Source organism: Mixophyes fleayi, chromosome 6, assembly GCF_038048845.1.
Source record: "Mixophyes fleayi isolate aMixFle1 chromosome 6, aMixFle1.hap1, whole genome shotgun sequence".
NCBI lineage: Eukaryota > Metazoa > Chordata > Amphibia > Anura > Limnodynastidae > Mixophyes > Mixophyes fleayi.
Genome location: NC_134407.1, coordinates 38,677,763 through 38,699,359, shown reverse-complemented (window position 1 = coordinate 38,699,359; position 21,597 = coordinate 38,677,763). Strand labels below are relative to the sequence as shown.

General features: G+C 38.8%; 1 protein-coding gene across 1 annotated transcript in view; it reads left to right on the top strand.

Moving 5' to 3' along the window:
- Positions 1-21,597, top strand: part of REEP3 (receptor accessory protein 3) — a 99,540-nt gene that overhangs the window by 36,150 nt on the left and 41,793 nt on the right. The window contains exon 2 of the mRNA XM_075216328.1: positions 2,909-2,981. Coding sequence (XP_075072429.1) covers positions 2,909-2,981 — 73 coding nt within the window. The remainder of the gene's footprint in view (positions 1-2,908; positions 2,982-21,597) is intronic.

Here is a 21,597-nt window from a genome sequence, read left to right as displayed (position 1 = left end):
TAATTTTATATTTGAACATAACCATATAAATAAATATATTATATGGCGCTCTCATAATATAAAACTGAAAACCAGGGAAACCATTTAAAACCATTTGCTCAGCATAGAAAGCCACCAATGCTTTGTCAAGAACAGGATAGAGGAGATATATGAAACCCGGACACATTTGAACCCAACACTGTTACTAAGGGGTATATTTTCTAAACTGCGTGTTTGAAAAAGTAGAGATGTTGCCTATAGCAACCAGTCAGATTCTAGCTGTCATTTTGCAGAATGCACTAAATTAATGAGAACTAGAATCTGATTGGTTGCTATAGGCAACATCCCCACTTTTTCAAACCCACAATTTAGTAAATCTAGCCCTAAATGTCTCACTTTGTTATAAATATAGTGTGTTTTTTCTGTATAAAATGTATTTGGACTCCATGAATCAAAATACGTGATAGTATAAACTGGGGTACACTAAAATTTGAGAAACATGCAAACCTACAACATATAGATAATTAAATCATGTACTATAGTGACAAATACAGACTGTTTTAGAAATTGTAATTGATGTTGAGCGGTAAACATAAGTAACATAACTGTCTGTGAGGGGTTTAAACCTTATAATTACAGCTCCTCACTCGTCACGTCGCTCCTCATTTCAAATGAGCTAAAAACTCAGAAAACATGGGGCCCATTTTCCACATGTGGCATTAATACAAGACTGGGCAGTCCTAGTTGTAATAACTAGAGCAGGTTCAGTATAAGTTACACCTGGGCCCTTGTAATAAACCGGTTGAGGGGTTTTATTTTCCCCTCTTCCCATGGAAGTGCTTGTTTCTCCCCTCACTATATCTTTGCGTTTAGCACCACGTTTGCATTCAAGGATCCTTGTGTTTTGCTGGGAATGATCCCTTGTCATTAAGGGATGATTGGTACACTCAGTGGATGGGGCAGCTGAGGAGGTAGGGTGGGGATAGAGACTTTGTTCAAGAAAGAAATGTCTAAAGTTAATGTACTGCGGGATATTACTCTGAGAAAAATAAGATGCTGGGCAAATTGTATTGTCAAATTTGCGGGGAAAGTAATGTGATTTATGTTGGCCACAACTGGCATATGTGGAGCACTGCTGGGTATAATGCACTTGTCTACCGAGCTGTAAAATAAATAATAATTTTGGCAGTTTTATGCTATACATTATTAGGTATGATGTATGTATTGTAGAGCATCAGTAGATATTAATGTTCAAAGAACACAGATACCTGGATTTGTCTTTAAAATTACTAGAGGATTCTAGCGCGGAGCCCAAAATGAAATAAACCTCATAGCATGTTGTTCTTGATACAAAGGATAGGACTGTATCTGCATTCCCATCTAATAACACAGAATCAATAGCCAAATAAATGGTTATAGTTTTATTATTGTTTATTTATGGTATAAAATGTATGCTTTATAAAATATATTACCCATACATTTACACAGTACACCCATACATTTACACAGTACACCCATACATTTACATAGTCTCACCCCCTATAAGTGAGCAGAGTATGCAGCTCAGACATTAACTACTTTCAGTTGCTGGTTCATAACGTAGAGAAACACATGTCCAGTCCTGCATTCAAGGCCTTGTGCCTTTATATGGAAGTCTGAGCCGGACTTATGATATCCTATAATTGACAGCTTTGAGGGGAGGAAACATTATCCCATATATATAATATGCACTGGGAGCACATTGTTATGACAAATTGGCAAATAATGAATCTAATAAATATACCTTAAAATACTCTAGTGCCCAAAATATATAGGTTATGATGTGTGACATAGAAGCACGATTTCACAGGCAGAAAGAGGTGTGTGTTTGTCGTTGAATATATGTGGACAATGCTTTATGGAAGCTGCTCCTTTTTTAAGCTGAGTACACACTACAGAAATTTCGACAAACTTTTTATGCCGAGCGATTTTACATGCGATCGATGGTCTGATCGCTCGCTCCATGGACTGCATACACACTAGCCTTGTTTAGGACGATAAATGGAAGAGCGGACGTCCCTTTAGCGACTTTTTACAGCCATGTTGTCGTGAGCAATGACTGTAATTTCGCACTCACTGTTGATCGGTCGGAAGTTTATACACACTACACAGCGGAAACGAGATTGGAACGAAAATATTAAACGGTACGACCAACCAAATGAGGCGATAATCGTCCATTTGGGCAGACTTTCGACTATTGTGTCACTGCACACACTGACTCGACTTTTGAACGAGCGGTCGTATGTCGGCTGTTTGAGACGATTATTGGACGAAAACAGTGTAGTGTGTACCCAGCTTTAGGGACACATTTGTCTAATAAGAGTTAATAACATAGGGTCTGATTCATGAAGGATCTTAACTTAAGAAACTTCTTATTTCAGTCTCCTGGACAAAACCATGTTACAATGCAAGGGGTGCAAACTAGTATTCTGTTTTGCACATAAGTTAAATACTCTCTTTTTTTTTTTATGTAGCACACAAATATCAACTTTAAATTTCAGTGTACAAATAAGCTGACAAGTATTTGTGTGCTACATGAAAAAACAGTCAGTATTTAACTTATGTGCAAAACAGAATACTAATTTGCACCCCTTGCATTGTAACATGGTTTTGTCCAGGTGACTGAAATAAGAATTTTCTTAAGTTAAGATCCTTAATGAATCAGGCCCATAGTGTATGTAAAGCACATTCCAAGCTGGAGCTTGTTCCCCAATGCAGCACCTCCATTATATTCCAAATATTTCTGGTTGTGTCAGATTATGAACCCTTGCACCTATATGTTTGTCACTGTTAGAAAGTGTCCTTTCACATAGGACATGTATTCTAAATAGCATCATGTATCCAACTTGCGCTAGGAAAGTGTATTTAACTGTTCTGTTCTTTCCTTTAGGCTGGTGTTTGGTATGCTGTACCCGGCTTATAATTCTTACAAGGCTGTGAAGACGAAAAATGTGAAAGAATATGTAAGTAGGACATCCTGTGTCTCTGATTTTCTAAAGCTATTGCTAGAGATGAGCGAAATGATCAAATCTGTTCTGCGAAATAGTCACCTTATTCCACATTTGGGTAAGGAATACTGCCCGTGTCTGACAGAATTCCCTCTAGCATATTTGTCACACCAGTAATTCAACCCCACCGTAGAGCAGAATGAATTGACCCTCATTTTTCCAGCTATGAATTCCGCAAAATACGAAATTTACAAACAGAACATGAAATGGCCAACAAAGTTGAAGATCCTATCGCCAGACCGTCACACCTTTCTTAAACGGACTGTTCCGCTGCAAATCCGAATTACTCAAAATTCCGCCACATCCACGCTCATCTCTAGCTATGCCTTCTGTCCATCATGTTTCACACCAGTTCCATTCCACAGGTTTGCTCTGCCGTAACACAACCCTTTTCATGAGCATTGAAAAGCAATAATTTAACAGATCACACAAACAATGTTTTACTTTTACAGAATTGCATTATTATTTTGATTTTGAGTACGGTTTCCCACTAAAAAGTGTCTGAGCACAAATAGCACCAATGTTATACATTCTATCCGATCAGATCTTTGGGCTTCTTGTGTCTTTCAAGCAATGGTTTCATTCTTGCGGTTTTTGTGCCAAGATAATTAATTGTGTCTGGCTTTGAAGTGACTATTATTATTGTACTCTTTGTACAGCTGTAAGAAATATTCCATCCCCAAATGTTAGTTTGTTTTTATTTAACAAATTTTCCTTTGTTTACTATAGATCATATAATTATTATATACCATGCAAAATACTATTCCTACAGGCTCATAGTGGCCGTTCTAATCAGACGTCAAAGTAATGCAAACCGATGCAGATGCATTTAACACTTTGATCCCTCTCAACTTGTTTACATCTCCCTCATAAGGACCAGGTTACAATTTTTATTTTCACAATTTCAGGAGGAAGGAAGCCCCCACTCCTGTTTGATGCTTAATAGCAGAGACGACACATCCGTAGCATGGACACTTCAGCCTTTAGGCTAGAGCTACGTGTTCCATGTTCAGTCATCTACATTGAAATGAGTAGCTTGCTGTAGCGCCTGTGACCAGTAGGATTATGACGATCTTTGTGTTAATCTAGTGGGGGGTGGGGTGAGGGAATTTCAACAAACATTAACGTGGTGCATGTAATAATCATCATCAACATTTATTTCAGTTGGGGACAAACCTAGTAATAAACAAACTGGGTAAAACAGACAAAGAGGTGAGAGGGCCCTGCTCACAAGCTTACAATCTATGGGACACTGGGAGTTTGATGCATGAAGTTAAGTTTACATATTGCATTTCAGTCCAGCCAAAAGGTAAAAAAATAAATAAAAATAAAAAACAAAACAAAAAGGGATTAGTATGCTATATGATCCAGTCACACAGTAATGTTTGTCACAGGGTTGTTGTCTTGTGTGGATTGTGTACTGGGTGCTAATAGGGTAATCTAGTGAGGTTAAAAAGGTAGTGGAGGAATATTATAAGCTTGCCTGCAGAGGTGAGTTTTCAGAAAACACTTGAAGGTTTGTAGACCAAAGGAAAGTCTTATTGTGCGAGAGAGTGAATTCCATAGAGTAGGGGCAGCCCGAAAGAAGTCCTGTAACCGGGAGTGGGAGGATGTAATGAGAGTGGATGAGATGCAGAACAGAGTTTTCGAGTTGGGAGATATTTTGAGACAAGTGAGGAGATATATGTTGGTGCAGTTTTGTTGATGGCCTTGTAGGTTAGTAAAAGTATTTTATATTAAATTCTGTAAAAAACAGACAACCAGTGTAGAAAAAGAGTGATTCAGCAGAGGAATAATGATTTACAAGGGAAATTAATCTAGCCGCTGCGTGCAAAATAGATTGTAGAGGTTTGAGTCTGTTTTGGGGAAGACCAGTAGTAGCATTAGTCAATGCGGGAGATGATGAGTGCATAAATTAATAAATTAAGATTTTTAGTCTTGTGTAAGATATGTGCGTATTCTGAAAATGTTTTTTAGTTGTATGCACATAACACAGATGAGAATTTCCTATCGGCATATTCGACTAGTTGCCGTTGTATGTCTTTGTTAGTGATCATGCGGTCTCTTGTTACAGAAGTCCATTCGCTGAATCCAAGTGACAGTAGTGCTTTCGGTCTGTAGATGCCAACTAAACAATGGATACAATCTGATCCAATAGGAATCAATGTGTATGAGAAAGTTGCATCAGAGTTTCTGAATTGGAGATGTTTAAAATGATGTCTGTCATTGCTATTTTTAAAATTTTACGATTTAAGATTAAAATTCTAACCCATGTAAACAAATCTGAAAAACATCATGGTACCAAATGACACCGTACATATTTGAGTTTTTATCTGCTTTCAACGCTTCTTGTTCCATCTGTGTTTGTTCTGCACTGAAAACTTATATTCATCTCTGTGGAAGTGCATTGTAAATGCAGTGAGCTGTGGTTATTACATATGCTCCCTAACGCATTTGACTTGAGTAGATAACTTTATTTTTTGTTACAGACACATGTTTAAAAATGTTTAGACCGAAAGCATATGCAATGCGGTTTATAATAATTTTTACTTGCGTTTAACTTGCTTGATAAATGCTTTGCAAATGCCAGTGTGTACACAGCCTTCTAGACAACTTGTACGTTATTTTTTATGGTATACCTCTGTTTCTGATTAAGAGGGCGGGTTCGGAGTTACGCAATTTGTGTTATTATGCATCACTGAGCAGGTCACCGTGGCCTAACCACCTGCTGGTGGGGGGGTCCAAAAAGTAGCCACGTATGTTTTGTGGTCAGTTATAACCCATACTTACCAACTTTCTGTTGGTGAAATCCGGGAGCCTGCAGAGGAGGTGGGCGTGACGGGGGGCGGGGCTCCAAGTGACGTCATTTTGGACCTGCCCCCATGACGTGATGACGCAAAATGCGTCATTTGACAGCGGGGGGCGGGGCCAAACGCCGCGATTCACCGGGAATCGCGGCGTTTGGGACTTAATTCTGCCCACTTCTCTAGGAAGTGGGCAGAATTATCCAGATGCGGGGGATTGCCACACTCGCCCGGGAGCCCGGGAGACTCTCGCAAAATGCGGGAGTCTCCCGGATATTTCGGGAGAGTTGGCAAGTCTGTTATAACCTTGATGGGTTAATGCTTACACATCTGAATATGAAGAGTTCCTGACTTGTGGTGATTATTCAGAATAAATGAGCACATAGAATTCCCAAGGATAAGGAAGCCAGATGGTCTTACTCTCACATGTGAATCTTATGCCAGCAATAAGATACATAGAAAGAAGAACAGTGCCTGCCAATAATAATTCAGTAAAACTCCCTTTTTGGGCCTCTGATTCCTAATTTTAGATCAAAATTGCTTCCCGTATCCCGACATGTCTCAGTATTTGGCAGTACACTTGTTGGGTCTGAGGAAAAACTGCTGTAGGATCCGCAACACTTCACAGACATGAGATGAGGTTGGCGAGTTTAGCTGTTTATCACAATGCTAGAAGGAAATGTTTGTGGCTTTTGTGCTGTTTAGTATGTCATTCCGATTCATTTTAGTTTGGTATTTTTATTTAGCCAGTAGGATTGCACTTTTGATATTTATTTTTCTGTTACTTGGCTTGGTTCATCATAAATGTGTTTTTACATGTGTATTTTTTTCTCCGTTGTTTTATTGCATTTAAATGTTCTGGGGAGCAGCCTGTGTCATTGTCACTGTTGTTGAATTACAGGTCTCTGCACGCCCTGACGTCCGCATGCTGGTGCTTGTAGTTCCACAGCAGCTGGTGTGACAGATTGTCCAGGCCTGTGCTATAATATGAGGGTGATTTAAAAAAACAAAATCCTATCTTTTCTCACATTCGTCAATCAGATAACTGGAATATGTTTTTCTAATTTAAGGAAAATTTCTGCTTCCCATGATGCCAACCACTGCAAATGCCCAATGGGACAGTGGTAGTTGGAGTCTAGCTATATATAGATAGACACAAGCTCACACATTGGCAGCATTCCAGGAGCAAATTTAAATCATCATCAGCTATTTATATAGCGCCACTATAAGGATTTTAAGGATAATTGTTTGGTTGTCAAAAAAATAAATCAAAGGAGCAGTGTCACATAGAAGATATTTTAAAGAGCAAGTTTAGTACCCTTTTTAAGCATGCCTCTGAGTTTTCCTTACTGTTCTTATAGACATAATGATTTCCTTTTCAAAATCTCTCTGGGGGCAGACACACGTCTGCCACAGGCTCCCGTCTCTCGGCTTGTCAAATGATGGTGAATGGGGTGTGGGAGGAAAGAAGGGGGGTGAAGGGAGGATGTCACAGCTCAGGCAGAGCTCAGAGGTTTGTTCCAAAGCCTCTCTGTTCTCTACATCATGTGTTAAGTGACTGCGGTTGCCATGGTAGTCCAGAATCATAAATCATTAATATCAGCCAGAAGAAGAAAAACAAGGCAGAATGGTAAACACCAACAATCTTCTTATAGTCTACCAGAGTGATTTATGTTAAAAAATAAAATAAAAAATTAAATTAAACAAAAATACATAACTTATTTTTCATGGGATTCTATTTTAACACATATTTCAAAATGAATACAACGTGCTGTTATTTTTACATGATTAGTTTTACAAGCATTTGCTCTGGCTTGATACGCTGCCTTTCAGTTTGGTAGAACATGGAGAAGTGTGCATCTTGAGCAGAAGAAATGTTTTTTTTGTAAATAATTCATACAACCTGCATCTTGAAAAGAATCAAGAGGACATAGGAAACCGTTAGGGCTCTCACATTCTTGGAGACAAATAGCATCAAGTACACAACAGGGAAATTTAAAGTACATACAGAAAGCGGAGGAGAGAGGCTGTATTTACATATAAATAGTTTCCGAATCCAGGTCAGTAATCTGTGACAGTCAGTCTGATTGATGAGGTCTCCAGCTGTCCATATGATAAGTTTACATGTGCAGCTGAGATTCTATTACTACAATGCAATCATTGCTCTAATCTCTCTAATGTGAGGGTCCTGCTAAATACTTTATATGGAATATTATTGTACGTTCTCCACATGTTAAAGAAAAAAAAGATTGGATTGTTTGATTACTAGAATGGTCCAAAGCAGAAATTTCTTATATGCTCTGCAAAAAGTGGTTATTTTATACGAACGTGTCACTAATATCACAAAAGCAATGGCTAAATAGAAGCAACATGTGGCTCTCTGTTGACTGTATAATTACAGCTTCCAAAATGCTTCAAACGAACTGGGAACCAAACGATCCTAGCAATTCCTCATTACTTTTTATTTTCACTTTTTAGATTGGGCAAATCGCGAACATTAAATTCTGTTGGGCCACAATTGCGTCCACACATTAGGCAATCGCAATGGTCCATTTTGCCCAGCGACCACATCAGCCAGCTGTTAGTTTGCCGGCAGATGGGAATTACTGTGTTTTTAAAATCCATTAATCCATTAATCAATTAATAAATCTGGTAATGAATTAATCCCTGAACAAAGGATCACATTTTGGCTTTTCAAGTCTATGTTAAAATTGAAAGCTGATTAGTTCTTTCAGTACATGTAACACATGAACAGATTGAAAGATGGTTGATCAATAAACAAAACCAAGCAAAAAAATAAGCTTCCGTGAGCTCATAAAGTCATGGTCACAGATATTTTCTGACTAATTTTTTTTTAATTATTTCTGTTTGGATTTTTACATACATGATGACCTAGTTTCACAACTTTGGGTGGTATTAAATAATTTAAACATAAAAATGAAAATCTTATCAGTGTTCCAGGGATCCACCATGTGCGGCGTGGGTTCCTGACCTGACGTGTGCCCCGCTCAGTGGAGGCTGTCCCTTGTTCCTGCCTGTCCTTTAACATCAAGCTGCCTTTATGATGAGTCCACCTTGGCAGGGGCTGGGAGAGTATTCCCGGACCATGGCAGAAGTTGGGGTCCTCTCTCCACTCCTGTAGAGGCAGTCTGACAGGAGCAAGGACGTCCTCCACAGGCATGTCCTACAGTCAGGGGGAACCGCTGTGCTCCACGTATCAAACAATTTGCCTTTCTGTTTTTACTTGATTCATCCAAAAACTGAATATTCAGTTCTAAGTGGCAGTATCGTATCAAAGAGCGGGCCTGATTCATTAAGGAACGCAAATAACGATACGTGCCGTATTTTGCATTAAATTGCGCTTGCCATATCCAGATATGCACTATACGCCTGAGAAAGCCAGTGTATGCAACTAATCTTCCAATGCAAAGGATAATCAAGACAGGCTACGATTTAATGGACGGAATGTGGAGAGGACTGGGTGTTTGCATGTAGTCAATGTACAGTAAGGGCGTGTGCACATAGTCCATGTACAGTAAGGGCGTGCCAAGCTCAAGCGCACACAACAACGTCCGATGCAAGCTCTGGGCATCTCAGACATAGGTGTTTTTCTGTCCTATCACTTGCACCAGCTACAGGTTGGGTGTAAGTGCTGATAACTACTGGTGATGGTCACGTATGCATGCTACAGCATATGTGTGCAGTCAGGAGTAACTGTAAACTGCATTTTATGTACAGTAGTCTTTAATAACACCCTGATGTATTTCATGGGGGGAATTTTTTAATGTCTTCATCATTAATAACTATATTATTAACTGCTGACAGTAATTGAATACTGTGTTTTTCTCTGCGTCTCCTGTAACATTATACTAAACATATATATTGTACGCATCCTGCAGTGTATTGTGTTGTCAGTGCCGAGCGTACTTAAACCTGTATTCAACAAGAGAAGTCCCTTCAGATCTGCTCCTTGTTGAATACGGAAGGACGTGTATATGTATATACAACGCAGTGAGCTGTTTAATTGTTGTGCTGCTGTTTACCGCAGACGTACTACTGATCAATATGCGACATGAAAGAGTTAATGCAACTAACCCCCATGTACATTTAAAACTAAATTATTTGAGCTGTCATCACATGACATATAATATATAAATCTTGGGTCATTGGTTGCTCACTATTGCCAGCACTAGCCCTCAGTTTATTTCAGTGAATGCAGGAGGTGAAGAGTAGCTAAATGACACTAAATATGAAAGTGCTGTATTGTGATATATAATTGAGTAGCTATACCATTTGCCTAAACTCAGTATACATTGAACTTTATTTGCATTTATAATGCCATTCACTTGTTCTGATATTAATACCTGATAAATTCTATTGTGAACCTTGTCTATCTAATTTCAGTAATTTTAACATGCTTATATGTCTAACCCAATTGTAATAAATATGCTTTAAAGCATGGGAGTAGCAGCCGAACCAAACCCTTGATGTCAGTATAAGATTACAGCTAGCCTGTCCAATATATAACTCCCAGAAGAAACCTGTGATAAGAAAAAGGAAATTATTTGACAAGACTGAAGTGTCTCAGGAACTTAACCCCTTGGATGTTAAATCCAGTTTATCCTCAGAAACCCACGTCTATTACATGTCTCTGTGTGCTCATTGTGGTGCCTTTATTAAACTGAGAGCACACAAGCAAGCAGCGGTTCCTTTCTAATGAATGAAAACGATTAGTAAATATTGTCATACTGTCATATGTAGCTTAATTTGTGCTGTGCTTTAGCTGTGGCTGCTGTTTCCAGTGCATAGTATATATTTGAGGTGGGGGGGTGCAGTTCATTCAAGAGATGACTTTGCTTACCGTAAATTGATTTGATAGCCTGTAGGAGGAAATAGGCCAATGAAAATGATGTCTGCACATCTCTCCATGGAGACTGGGTATATTTTTCTCCTCTTATGAATGATAAAATGACATTTTGCTAGGATACAGAAACTGGGCTGATGCATTGGTTGCTGGGTTGCCATGGAAACTAGCGTAAATGAAGCTTGGTGAGGTGAGTGTTGGCCTTCCTGCTAGTGTTAGCTTCTTGGCTTTAAATAATCATTTTTTTAAAGTGAATACATACAAAGGAGGAACATTTAGAACAAAATGATTGTGACATTTAATTGCTGGTATCCTGCTTTGCAGTATACATTCCCCATTTACTAAAGCTGCTGTGTTCTTATTTAGATCTATGGGACAAAGAAGAGACAATACAGTTACATTTTTTCCTATGTGATCTGCAGTAGCAGGAAGAGCTTCAGACAGACAACTCAGGGGTGCAAGACCCTGATATGTTGTTTAATAAAAGGAAAAACAGACCCCAATTTTTTTAGGGACGTACTCAGATACAGGTATACATATTCTGCTATACTTCAGTTTTGTGTCTATATATTCATGTATCAGGGTACATATATTTGTCATAACTTATCACAATAAATACTCGCAAATTGCCATATTACGGAATAGTTTGTTTTTCATTACCTATAAGATTTTTTGTGTAGTTATTTGTCCTTGCACACACCAGTGATATTCATCCCCATAAAATGAAACTATAAACAAGTTAATGAAACCTATAGCAGGGGTAAACACAGTATTTTCTAAGGGGGGGGGGGGGGGGTTGCAAAAAGGAATATAAAAAATAGGCATGAAGTTAGCTGTACACTAATGTAAAAACCCCATATTAATAACTTCCTTTACAAAAATCCATTTTGACCATCGTACCAAATTAATGTAATACTATGTAACTCTGCTGCAAAATTAATAGTAATCCCCCCCTCCCCAGATTATTTAGTATTACAGTTTCCACCCTTTAATGTGTCAGAATAGAATAAAGACCATTACGCTACAGTCAAAAAAAGAAGCAAAAACAAGATGTGTGGCTATTTTTATTGAAGTCAAAGTTCATTAAAACATAGGCATATTCCTAGAAATTGAGTCTGACAGCTGACAAAGTGTTATGGGTTGTTTAATGTAGGCACTAATGGGGATGTTTCTCAAAGCTTTTTCCTTCCTCTTACTGAACTGTTGGGATTCTCATATGTGTATTTTCTGGGCAACGAGAAGCCAAATGCCGTCCTAGTGTAAGGGACATTCATATATTCAAGTAATTTTAAAATGTGGGATATCATGCCAATAAATGTAAAAGTCAATGCAAAGATGTTTACTACAAATGAACATCACCAAAGTTTATGTATTTTTATTAAGATTTATTTCCCTATGCAGTATATGCAGTATAGTTTAAAAAAAAAAAAAAAATTAGTATACATTATTTCTTGTCAAGCGTTTTTGCTGTTCTCTGTATTGGAGCACCAGATGCCGCAATCATCGCTGGTACAATGATTAGATCTTAGAATCTCTGTGCGACTTGACCTCTCTGTGCTGGTTGCTATGTGTGGCATACTTTGGTTACTGTTGCTAGGGATTGGAAGCCTTGGGGAAAATGAATGCAGCAGGCCTATGTGCAGCTTGTAAAATACTAACTGGAAGAGCAAAAAATAGGACTAAAGAAAAGATGTACATGTCTATTAACACAAAGTTGTTATAGGGCTTTGTATCGGATAAGACAATAATGGGCAAGTCGGTGATAGCAGATTTTAGGAATGGGAGGGTGTTTTGGCTGATAATGAAATATCGGTATATAAATATTCTGATTCAACATAGGTGTTTTATTTTAAACCATTTAATGAATTCAGTTGTCTTGCAGAAAGTGAGCAATGTGTATTATTATCATGAGTATATATATATATATATATATATATATATATATATATATATATATATATATATATATATATATATATATATATTATATATTTTTATATTTAGCCCACAATTGGTAGTATGATTTTGTAATGTGCACCTATGATCAGGCTAGCCATGGTCATCTCTAGCAGCCCCTATAGGCATAGAACTAGGTGCGTTCACTGATACTTATTTGTCCCCAAATATAAAAATATAAATGGAAATCTACAAACATAAAATGGAATGCATTAGTCAGACTGGTGAAGCAAAATCTAAACTCGATGATTGTATCATTGATACTTAGAACGGCACGGCCTGTTCCATTGCAAGTTTGACCTCAACCTCACTCATCTCTACTGCCCAGTATTGATTCAGCTAATGGGTAACCAGGGAACGAGTAATGATACAAGCTGGGTCAAATTCTATCTATCAAAATTGTACAAAATCACCAGGCAGAGGTCATAGTCAACACACCGGTAAAATGTCAAGCTAGGCAGGAGTTGGAGCTAGACAGGAGGGTTTAATGGTCAGGAGAAAAAGGTATTGGGGGGTAATACTTTTACTTTTTATCAGAGCTGCTGTATAATGTCATAGTAACACTGAACAATGTATTTTACTTAAACTTCATAGTTCATATGTGAATATGGCAGTGTTTGGGTTTAGTGTGGGCATGTAAAGCAAGTAGATTCAATTAGGCAGGTATGTTCGTCCTATGAACTGTAGACCCCAGTCATAGGAGGCAGTGGACCTGTTGGGGGTCTTTTTCATTTTGTAATAATGAGCTGCATGGTTTTCTAAACCAATCGCACTAACATTGATCAGTCTAGTGCCAGATACATTACTGAAAGCAGAATACTACACTTGTGGTTTGTGAATGTTTTTATTTTTTACATTTCAATAAACCTGAGCATGGATAATCTTACAATAAGGACAACTACTTAGTCTGTGTTCACCAAATGCAAGTGGGGAAATTGGACTGCTTACTAAGTTACAAAATGTAAGCAATTGTATGATCTATAGATGGTGTACGTGCCTGTAGACCCGAAGCCATTAAAAAAGGTCACCTTGGTCATCAATTTTACGATCCAGCGCCCCAGCAGGAAGCTAGGGCGGATGGCTTCTATCTAGGAACACATTACCGTTTAATTTGCTGTCAATAGTAATAGTGGTCATGCTGGCTTGTGATCAGTCTCTCAAATCCCTTTTACATGGGAAGGATTGCTCATTGCTTATATGTGTTCTTTAATTCAGAATCTGCAACCGCAGGCGCTGTGTTCTACAATCCATTTACTTCCAGTGCCACCGTCATCGGACAAAAGATTTTCTCAACCCTTATAACTCTTTCCCTTTTTTTGCTCCTTGAAAATCAATTTATCTTGTCAATTGGCCTGCATAATTCTGTATCTATTAAGGAGTCTGTTTAATGTACATCAATGCCATATTCCCCAGCGATGCTTGAAGTGGCGGGTACATTCAGTCTGGTGAACAATGGCTCGCTGATTTTAATGCAGAACATTCATATACTTCTTCTTTTCTTAACCTAAATGGCGAATCTATAATAATCCTTCCCGGATTTTAATTAAGAAACGCTCTTGAGTGAAGGATTGAAAGACCTGGCACAGGATGATGGATGGTCCATTGGAGAAAGAAATAATTAAATGTACTGTTTTTGATAATACAGTTTAGCATTCAGGTTTTCCTCTATTCAACACACTATCATTGTGTCTGAATTTCGATTTGCTTCCAGCTGCATGAGCCAATGTCTAATGAATTCCTGAGGACATACCACATGTCTGAGTGTTTCATTGGGTTTGCAATTCAATTTCCTACTGAGCAATTTATGTAACATGCTTCCACACGCAGTTATTGTAAACCCTCTCTAGGAGGAACGCCTTCTGCTTCGTTTTGAATTTGGCAAGTGCTTGCTTTGTCGTATTTCAGATGGCCTGTGTATGATGTTGGGAAAACAGAACATAAAAGGCAAGGGAGCAGACGCTGGTTATTTGCAGTAAAGGGCAGATGTGCAGAAAGCCATAGCAGTCTTTCATCGATCTAGTTCAAGCTAGGATACTAGTGTTCCATACAACAAGCCACATATTTACACGTTCTTTTTCTTTTGTGACAAAACACTTCCCATTAGTCGTTGGTGAGTTTGTTTCAAAGTATAGTGTGATCACAAAGTACAGACAGTCACCAGTTTTAGTGTTGCTTCATATGACTTCATATATTATATTTATTAAATCCAGTATTTTTTATTGGAAATTTTCAAGGTACATACATACCAACAACAAAACAAAAAATAAACAAATACAGAAGAAAGAAAATACAGTCGCAAATATGTCAATATTAAATATAAAATATTGGTTAAATTGTAAGACACCAGTATCGCATAATGATAACATTTGTACAATACTTAATTAGGAATATACATCGTAAATACTCTTGCATACGTACTCTGCAGAGGCGGGGCTCTGCTTTTTGTTATGGACTTTATTATTGTTATTATGTAATCCAGGGGAACCAGACCCTCATGTATTCGGGACATCATGACTCGAGGATACAAAATAAAATGGAGACTCCACCCACCTGTATATATTATATTTATAATATATTATGAAGAAGACTTTGTTATAAAGTGTTTCCCTTTTGTATTTAAGCAGGACAGATATGATATAGGGTCCCTAACTGAAATCCATAGATCTTACATCTCCCCTACTATTGAGAGACCTGAGCTGGCCAAATGTGATCAGTAGAGGTTCTGGCAATGACTGAGTGCCAGGCCCCACTAATTATTTGCATAGCACCTGCATACTCTACATTGTCTCAGTAATATAGCAAGACTGAATATTAACAGACATACAAAGAGGTAGGCAGGCCATGCTCAGAAGCATACAATAGACAGATTTGTTGAAATACCCAGGCAGAGAGAGTGATAGAGTGAATAGAGAAAAGTCCAAATGTAATTTGTTTCATTGCTAGTGAGGTGAATTATAAGTGGCAGCATTTGCTGTGTTCGTAATCAATAGGAGTCGCGAAGGGCACGTGTGGGGCATCTGCGATGGCATATTGATAGTAAGTCTGCATTTAGTTTTTATCCTAATTATTGCAATCGCCTTTATTTTATCGGAATTTCAGTTGCCGTCATTAGCATTGTCGTTATAATCAGTACCACCCGTCCTATCTGTCTGTTTCATATTCTGTATTTCATAGTCCCTATAACATTCTCTATTTTAGAATTGTTCCTTCCCCTATCATTATTATTTAGAAGGGTGCATACCAAACTGGAGAAACAGAGGGGTTGATGGGTTTGGGGAACACCATACAAATGTAGTGCCAGTGTTTGGTCAGCTGTAGATTCCTGGACAAGCCAAACGTGACCTGAACTTGTACATCGATATGGGCTCAGTTGTATTTAGTTAAATAACTAAAGGGGTTTCCCAAACCCATCAAACCCCTCTGTTTTTCCAGCTTTTGTATTGATTTTCTGTGTTCATTGTGATCTGTGCAGTGTTGATGAGATGCGTGTATTGTACCGTCCTATGTCATTGTGACACTTAATAAGTAATAGCAAATGTGTAAGCAATTGTCATGGTAGATAGGTGAGTAGATTCTTTATTCCAGATGCCAGAGGCCCTCACAGTATGCTGGGAATTGTAGGTGAACAGTAGAGAACCATGGTGGTTGTTTGGGTCTATTACACAATAACCATCACTTGCACAGTATATTGATTCCCTTATACTCTGAATTGGGGGTATTTCTTCTCACATTCAGGTCATGAAAGCAGATAATGGAAGGCAGTGGGAGATTACAGAGCATATAGAAAAGAGAAGGAATGTTCTGTGCTTTTAAAACATGATGCTGCCTGTATCTGGGCCAAAGAAAAGTAGATCAGAGAGCAAAACAATGCGCAAGTATAGCTGGCTCAAAGAAAAGCAGCTTTCACTAATCACTGTGATTGCTTAGGTTTATGGCTCAGCAATCAAAATATAAACAGGGTGTTTTATATTTGTATAATGTCGGCAATCTTTCACAAAAATGTTGATGCAAAAACCGCAGAGAATATAGGAAAATCAGACTGTTTGTTTAGAAATTTAAAGTGGCCCCATCGCTAACACTAAGTGTAGGGAGCCATTCTGTGAGGTGAACTTGTTGCCTCAGTGATATTTTTAGTTTGTAGAGAATTGATAGTCTGCCTTCTTTGAGCATTGGTTCAGCTCATAAATTGGCCGACTTCACTGTGTGTAGGTGATGGCTAGAACTACGGAGACATTTATCCTCTCTGTATTTTTACAATGGAGAGCTGCATGAATTTTTTTTTTTTTTACACATGGTCCTTCTCATGAAAACCTAGGTACACTTAGTAAATGAGAGAACAATGTCAGCTTGGGACGTGTTCTTTGAGCAGGCCTTATTCCTGTGGGCTAGTGAGAGCGGGCTGCGAGTTTTACCAATATCTGTATTACAGACCGATGCTGACTATGGGCCAGGCCACAATAAGATGTTACCAGTGGACCCCTGGTAGTTGTACTGTTCATCTCACTGCTACGTATGTAACTTATGCATATTTGTGCTCAAGCCAAATAAGTGGTTTGATCACTTCCATGAAATTACTTATTGAAGCTTAAATTGCCTTTAATCATTTACATTAATGATTAGTAAAACCTATGTCCATAAGTAATTCTGTACAGAGCCTTTTTTTCTTTGCATATTTACATTTAAGCAAGATGATTGAGAGTTTCTATATTCTACTAACTGGGGGAGAATGCCTTTGTATATCCAGGGATGCCGTTGCCCCATATATCACCTGTCTTGAAGCTGTAGGAAGGATGACTTGGATCTGCCAGTACTGATGGGTCCTTTTCCTGCTGCCAACACTGCTAGACCTGTGGCTACATGATGGGGCAGTACACCTGAAGGGTACATGTCCCGAAATAATAGGAATTGTATTTATTGTCCATCCATGCCATCTGCCATCTTACAATAGTGCTGTTGTGAGAAAATAGTAATATTTCATTATTTCATCTTACCAATGCCCCACCTACTAAAAGCACCATTCTCCTAAAGAGGATTGCAGTTAGGAATCCAAATGGCCCTCCTCCAGAAGTCTGTGGTTTTCTCTTTCCAGTATATTGTTGCTCTGTACTTCTTCTATTGTTACTCCCTAAGTCTTATATTGTTTCTCTCCCGAAATATTCAGGTGTCGCCCTCCCAGATCCCGCTTCCCTTTCCTGGGAAGTGGACGGGGCCTTGATGACCTGAATTGATGTGAATAGCGGCATTATGCAGCAGGGGGCAGTCTATGATGATGCGTATTGTCAAACACTTGCCCCTTACACCTCCAATCTGGGATCATCTCCCGTAGTGGAGGTGTTAAAAGTAGTCGACTAAAAATACAAACCGTATGCCATTGTGATAACATGATGGTAGTATTAATTGTGTTAGTTTCCCTTTAAATGTTTGACAGCTCTCTATAAACTGTAATCAGTACACTGAAAAACTGATGCATGCTTGCTCCCTGCTGTACAAATGACCAGCTCCTGTAGGAATTGCTGTTTCTGCTATAACATGACTGTAATTTGGTCACACCAGCTGTGCTGTTCCAATCTTCAGAGTTTTTTTCTAACCCTTCTATGACCCTAGCTCGGAGTACAGCTTTTATGTGGAGATAGGCTTAAGAATCTTTGCTGTTTTGTTTGTACACAGATGTAAACACATGGATTTGCTAGTTTCACTGCAATCCTTTAATTACATGAGGACAAAGAAAAATGTCATATGTATGATACAACTGCAGCAAAGTTTTCTTGCCAATACAACACCAATTTGCGTGGATATAACATTGGGTAAGGACAGCAGAGGTACCTACAGTCGGCCATTTCTTGGCACTGAAGAGTCTAACGTGAAGCTACCCAGACATGCACAGATCTAATTGCTCAGAAAGACTTACAATTGATTAGCTATGTTTCCAATATAGCTACACATGTTGATGGACCGATCTCATTATTTTGTGGGCAGGCCGAACAATCAGATCTGTTACGTTAGTCATTTTTTGCACTTGCAGGGCAGTGTTGTCATTTGTCAACAGCACAGAATTACATCCAATCAGATTTTGTTTGACTGGGCAATTGTTTCATAACCTACTCAAGGTACTTTTGGGACATGGTCAACGGCAGCTATGTTACTCAGCACATGTGAGGGTAATTTGGAATGTGAGAACTGCAAACAGATATTCATATTTTAAATTCCAGTGTGATAAATTGTATAAACTTTAAAAACACTGTAACCTTTATAAACCTTTATAAACCAGTCTAGCCCATAAAGCAGTGAGAGACAGCTCTGTTCTCTTTGAGGGCCACATCTGCAGCCCTCTAATGAGGGCCACAATGAGGAAGGAGGTAGAGCACACTGCATTTCTATGTCCATTATACAGCGTGACCTCCCTGTGTCATGCTATAGCAGAGAATAAGATGGGTAGTATCCAGCTGGGGGGCCGCAGGTGAAGGCTCAGTGGGCTGCTGGTAGCCTGTGGGTCACCTTTTGCTCACCACTGCCCTAAAGATATCATACTATGACCCAAGTTATGTCGCACATCATCATCATCATTTATTAATTAAATCCGCAGCGCTGTGCAGAGAACTCATTCACATCAGTACATGCCCCATTGGAGTTTACAATCTAAATCACTAACATACACACACATAGACCGAGAGAGGCTAAGGGCAATTTTAATAGCAGCCAATTAACCTACTAGTATGTTTTTGGCGTGTGGGAGGACACCAGAGCACCCGGAGGAAACCCACGCAAACATGGGGAGAACATACAAACTCTTCACAGATAAGGCCATGGTCGGAAATCAAACTCATGACCCAGTGCTGTGAGGCAGAAGTGCTAACCACACATGCGACTATTATAGTGTTAGAGGATTATCAAACAAGAATAAAATTGACCAGAGATATTTGGAAAGGTAGGAGAATAAGGGACAGACCCAAAACAAAAATCTTGTTCAGACTGAGCAGCCGAGCTCCTGTGGCGTAGCTTGTGTGCCGTTTCCCTCTAGCGGCAATGCCTTTATCAAAGGAGCGCCACAGTAAATAATATAAATGGAATGAGCCATGTTAATTATTTGACAGGTCCAAACATGCTCCATCTGTATTTTTATGCTGTTACATATACAGTAGACAAATTGCTTGGTTGCTTCTAAAGAGCATGAAGTGTTGTTCATGTATATACTGGTATCTCAGTCTCTGATACTTTGCTTACAACTGTCCCTTTTGTCATCTGTAGGAGAAATTGCAAACAATTAAGCAGAATATACCTTATCTGTTTTACGTATAGATGCAGGGAGGGTGAGGCTTCATTTTAAGAGCAGGGGGAGGGTGTACTGTCATCACCATGCTCTCCCTCCCGTCAAATTTTGCTATGAAGCGACTGTGCAGTGTTGCGTCCCTGTGCAATTGTATACATTTGTTCTTTCAAGTACCGCAGCAACGTGAGGAATTGTACTTTAGGAATATCAATCTCATACTCAAGAGGGGGTGGGGGTTCTGGGGCAGCATTAACATTCAGCAGAGAGAACTAGGCAAGAGTTATTGTGCAGTTGGGTGAGAAATAACAGCCTGCCACCTCACACTGGCAGGACAATTGCTTTAATTTGCAGGGCAAACCCTTTACTGCCTCCCAGGAATGTCCTTTATGCCACCCTCCCCATCCCTCCTGGGAAATGCATTATATAAAGTTTACATTTTGGGGCACCTAAGAAAAAATATTTTGGAGACCAGTATGTGAACTTTCCTGACATAACTGGGATGTGACCCCAAAAAATATCTCATGCCCTGATGCAAAATAAGAACAGATGCTGAGAATTACAGCCAGTATACAGAATAAGAAGATCTGTACAGCTGTCTATACAGTCAGAATAAGATGAGGTCCTGAAAAATGCATTCCTTTAACTACTGACCCGCTCGTTAATTAGACCGTTTGCAAATATAGTGAGCATGTAACATTAACATTGCACTTTAGTGTTGTATTATTAATAATAATAATAATAATAATAATTATTATTTATATAGCGCCAGCATATTCCGTAGCATTTTACAATTGGGGAGAGACAGTAATAGGACAATACTTGGTAAAACAGACAGGCAGTGAGGGCCCTGCTTGCAAGCTTACATCTATGGGGCCATGGAAGTTTCATGCTTAAGTTAAGTGCTACATATTACATAACGGTTCAGCCAGATTGCTAAGGTAAAAAGTGCATAGTGGGCACACAACAGTGTTGATTGTAGGGGTAAGAGTCTGATTCGGAGAATACCAGTAAGGACAGTATTGCAATAGTCAGGGCTATAGTTGAATATATTCAGGTTTATGTACTGTATACCGAGGTACTGGAGATAATGTATTAACATATTTTGCACTTGAAATCTTATGAGGTTCTGTGAATGTAAAACGATGTCCACAGTGATGTTCTATTTTTTTTTTATTATGAAGAGTATTTTTGTTCTTAAGGCACAAAATCAGAGTACACCATCAAGCCTTTTCTCTTTTCACAGCACTTTTTGTTACTCTGTGTATTGTTTATATGACGCCAATCATATTCCGCAGAGCTGTACAGAATATGCAGTCCTTCCCTCATTGGAGCTTACATTCTAAATCCCTACCACACAAGCACTCTAGGGTCAAGTTTGTGTAACGCCCTTTTCAGGGGAACGGTACTTTATTTGTACATAGCAAGATACTGATATATACCTACGCTGCTGCCTCTCCATTGCTATTTTGTCTTCTCCCCCCTCTGTGCTCAGCTTGGAGAATAGTACAATCTGTAATGTTCTATTAATAAATACTGATTTACATTTTACTAAGTAGGTGCCTAAATGTTGCAGTGTGGGTAAAAGAGGGAGCTGTTGATGATGGTTTAGGCAGAGTTGAGGTTCCGGACCAGCATTCACTTCTTTCTTACCACAGAGGGAGTTGAACTCACATTCTTAAA